The sequence below is a fragment of the Brachypodium distachyon genome, chromosome 2, assembly GCF_000005505.3.
Source record: "Brachypodium distachyon strain Bd21 chromosome 2, Brachypodium_distachyon_v3.0, whole genome shotgun sequence".
Classification (NCBI taxonomy): Eukaryota; Viridiplantae; Streptophyta; class Magnoliopsida; order Poales; family Poaceae; genus Brachypodium; species Brachypodium distachyon.
The window spans coordinates 58,145,259-58,149,494 of record NC_016132.3 but is presented as its reverse complement, the minus strand read 5'-3'; the positions used below and the strand labels follow the sequence as shown (position 1 = coordinate 58,149,494).

At 54.6% G+C, this 4,236-nt stretch overlaps 1 protein-coding gene across 1 annotated transcript; it reads left to right on the top strand.

Annotated features, from left to right (window-relative positions):
* Positions 1-666: 666 nt before the first annotated feature.
* LOC100826127 lies at positions 667-3,208 on the top strand. Its single transcript, XM_014898421.2, has one exon. It carries the CDS (start codon positions 883-885, stop codon positions 2,614-2,616), a length of 1,734 nt encoding a protein of 577 aa, XP_014753907.1. The 5' UTR covers positions 667-882; the 3' UTR covers positions 2,617-3,208.
* The last annotated feature ends 1,028 nt before the right edge of the window (positions 3,209-4,236 follow it).

The window sequence follows — 4,236 nt, the reverse complement described above, 5'->3', positions numbered from 1 at the left end:
ATCTGCACAGATATTGCCCATATGGTATTACGTTTCACAGTTAATCGCCCGGTGGAAGACAACGGCGCACCTGACAGCTAGCTATCCATCCAAAACTAACAAGTTCGCAGCAACCTGCCATCCCTTGTCCATACTCTACAGTAGTATCCTTTTACACGCGCACAAGCCACCACCAACTTCCTTTTTATGGATCTTTTCCTTTGCGAAAGAGCTTCGTCACTTTTACTCGAGCTTGCTGTATGTATCTGCAAATTGTAAGCTTGTGTATAGTTTCTGTAGAACTCCAGATACAGATGTGCATCACCCCTGCAGCCAGCATTTCGATCGAGATCAGGAGCTAGCTTGCGGACGTGCGTGCGTAGGCTTAGCAGACGTGTGCGTGTCTGATCGAGTGGTGTTGCATGTGTGTTTGTTTGCCGTGTGAAGTCGTTCTTTCGGTTGAAAGATATAGATATATGGCCAGCAACAAAGTCTTGGAAGATATATAGCCGCGGATGCCCCAAAGCCCAGGGCCTGACGGACGGACACCTGGGTATAGTGACACCCGCAGAGATTTATAACTGACGCGATGGAGACTGAACCCCGGACGGAATGGAAAGTGATTTGCCCCCAAAACACGCATATCAATGCGCCGCGCCAGGGCCGGCCGGCGTGTGCGACTCACTCTCGTCTCGCCGCCCGGCCGCCCGCCCGCGGTCTATATAAGCCCTGAGCCCCTGACGCGGTCCCGACAAGCACGAGACCGCTGCAAAAGGGAAACTAGCTGCTAGAGCAGATTTGCGATCCCCCCTGTTTCTCCTGTCCAAAAGAAAAGGGACACCATTTCGTTGTTCTCTCCACACACACACACACACACCACACAGACCAAGGAGAATAGACGTCATGGCCGCCTCGAAGCTGCCCGAAGAGAAGAGCCTGATCGGCGGCGCGGCGGACAATCTGCAGGACGGGAAGAAGGTGGGCCGGCTGAGGTGGCCCGGCTTCGTGCACTTCTTCTTCCTCCTCACCGTCGTCACCTGCGCGTTCGTCTACGCGCCGCGCTTCTTTCTGGCGCCGTCCACGTCGGGTGTGGTGGCCAGCGTCGACTTCTTCGCGCCGGCGAAAGCCGCCATGTCATCGTCGTCGCCGCCGCCGTCGAGCAGCAGCAGTACACCGCAAGCCGCCTTGTTGCCGCCGCCGCCGTCGAGCAGCAGCAACAGCAGCAGTACACCGCAAGCCGCCCTGTCGCCGCCGCCGCAGCCGTCGAGCAGTAGTACTAATAGCACAGTGCGCGCCGGAGGGGGACAAGATCATGCCGATGGCGGCGGCGGCGGCGGCGGCGACAATGCGTCTTCTTCTTCGTCAGGGGATGATGAAGATCTCGTCCTGGACAACCAGGTGGGGTCCCCGTGCGAGTCCATGGGCAAGCACGGCCGCATCTGCTGCGACCGGTCGGACTTCAACACGGACGTCTGCTTCATGTCCGGCGACGTGCGCACCCACGCCGCCTCGCTCTCCTTCCTCCTCTTCAACGCCAACGCCACCGTGGAAGAGCAGAGGATCCGCCCCTACACGCGCAAGTGGGAGCGGCACCTCATGGCGTCCATCCACGAGGTCCGCCTCCGCGCGCCCACAGCCTCCGAATCAGAAACCTCCAAGTGCGACGTGGTGCACGAGGCGCCGGCGCTGGTGATGACGGCGGGGGGTTACACGGGGAACCTGTTCCACGCCTTCAACGACGGGTTCCTCCCGGCCTGGCTCACCTCCTCCCACCTCCGCCATGGCGTCGTGCTCGCCGTGCTCGCCTACAACCCCTGGTGGGCCGGCACGTTCCGCGAGCTCATCTCGGAGCTCTCCGGCCGCCGCGGAGTCGTGGACCTGGTCCACGACACGCGCACCCACTGCTTCCCGGCAGGCGCCATCGTCGGGTCCCGCTTCCACGGCGTGCTCTCCGTCGACCCCGCCCGCACCCGCGACCACAAGTCCCTCCTCGACTTCCACACCTTCCTCGCCAGAGCCTACGAAGCGGACAACGCAGCCCTGAAACAAGAGGAACAACAAGGGCGGCGTCCGAGGCTGGGGATCCTGGCGAGGAAAGGGAACCGGGTGATCGAGAACCAGGGCGCCGTGGCGCGCCTCGCAGAGTCCATCGGGTTCGAGGTCTCCATCCTTGAGACGGCCAACGGCGCGCCGCTGTCGGCATCGTACGCGGCCGTGAGCGCCTGCGACGTGCTCCTCGGCGTCCACGGCGCCGACCTCACCAAGCTCCTCTTCCTCCGCCCAAGCAACAACACCAACTCCAACTCCACGGCGGCGGTGCTCCAGATCGCGCCGCTGGGGGTCGGGCCGATCGCGCGCGGGTGCTACGCGGAGGCGACCGTCTCCATGGGGCTGCGCTACGAGCAGTACGACGTGGTGGCCGGCGAGAGCTCGCTGAGGCTCAAATACGCGGCGGACGACGTGATCGTGGCTGACCCGGAGACGGCCAAGAAAGGCGCCGGCTGGGAGCTCGTGGCCAAAGTGTACCTCGGCAGCCAGAACGTGACGCTGGATCTTGACAGGTTCGGGGACACGCTCAGGGACTTGCACTCTGCCATCCTCGCCGCCGCCGCTCCAGGGCCTGCTGCGCGTCCATGATCGGGCAATCGAGCTGCATGCTTGGTTCATTGATTGATTAATTGGTTCGTACTACGTGACAGGGTGCGTTGATTAATTCTTGGGTTAAGTGTGCAACCGTTCTGGATTAATTCCTGCTCGCCACACCAGCACAAAAGCGTGGGGCTGCTTCGTGTCCCGGAGATACATAAGACATATCAGATTTATATGTATATATATAAATTTTGTTCGGCTGGAATATATGGACAGATAATGGTGACAATTAAGCGGCGGCATGTATGTACGTATGTATGTACGCATACGCCAGCCAGCCGGCCGGCACCGGTGATGTATATGGTGGTTTCATTCCTCAGGATGCAGAGACATTTGGAATGTTGCAAGGGACCAGGGTGGATCTTTGATTATTCTTTCGGAGTACTAGGCCAAAACGACAAGTTAATTAGGAGTATTTTTTTTTCTTGAAAGATGAAATGAACGATTTTGAGCACTGGAGTGAGATATATATCTGTGAGTATATATGGGTGCACATTAATGTTAATTCAATTAGTGGTATCCCCATTTTCGTATGAATTGTAATTAATGTTTGATGTAGATGAGGTATGGAGTTAATGTTTGCTAATGAGTATTGATTTACATCCATGCGTTGGGTCGCAGAATTTTCTTCCGGAATTAGTCCATGATGGTACGGGCCCCCAACGGAAGATTGCTGCCAAGCCTTGCACGGTCAAATGGAAAACGTTGAATTTTTCAATTTGTTAACCTTTTTTCTTCCGTTTTGCTATCGTTCATGGGCCAAGAAAACTACTAGTAGACGACGGCGCCAACCTGACCAGGTGGGGCTCGAGCCCAGCTGGGCGGCCTGTTCGAGATTCACGGGGAGCCACAAAGGTGGGCTAAAGCCTTCGTCCAGCAAATTAAGCCCACAGATCGCCCATGGTAGTCTCTACTCTCTTGCAGCCTGATCTAGGATCTGTATGGGCTTTGGAGATATTCGGCACGCTTGTTGTAGCCCACGTGACTGGTTTTTGGATATGCTTAGCCCTTCTGCGAATCCTTCTGCTAGTCGTCGTAACCTGTATACAGTTAGGCCCAATAAGGGATCGAGTAGCGCTTTGTTAAAGCCCAGACAGCCTTTTAAACCAGTTTGAAGGATATCCAGATTGCAAATTCTCTTTTTTTGTTGTTGACGAAAACAGATTTCAAATTCTCAAGAAGAAGATAATATACGTTTCAGAATTATAATCAAAGCAGAACATTTAAGAAGGGTAACATCAGTACCCAAAAAATTAAATCAAGGAGAGTAACATCAGCGTGGAAACGTCCAAGGAAAGCTATTTGAGCCGATTAGTCTGGTAGGAAACATCAGATGAGTTGTATGACTAGATAGATTATGCTAACCTAAGTAGGTACGAACAGCCGCACATGTAGTTTTCTCATGCCTGCCTTTTATATATTATTAAAGGAAAGGAGAAATGCGAAACTATGAAAGAGGAATGACCAAGACCGTACTTTGCTCTGTTTCGAATATTAAATCGCAGCTACGGTCAAAGTCGATAAAAAAAAGAATTGGAACGTGTCGGAAATAATTGTAAGAATGCCAAGTATGAACACTGCAAAATTTGGTCCATGTTCGATCGATAA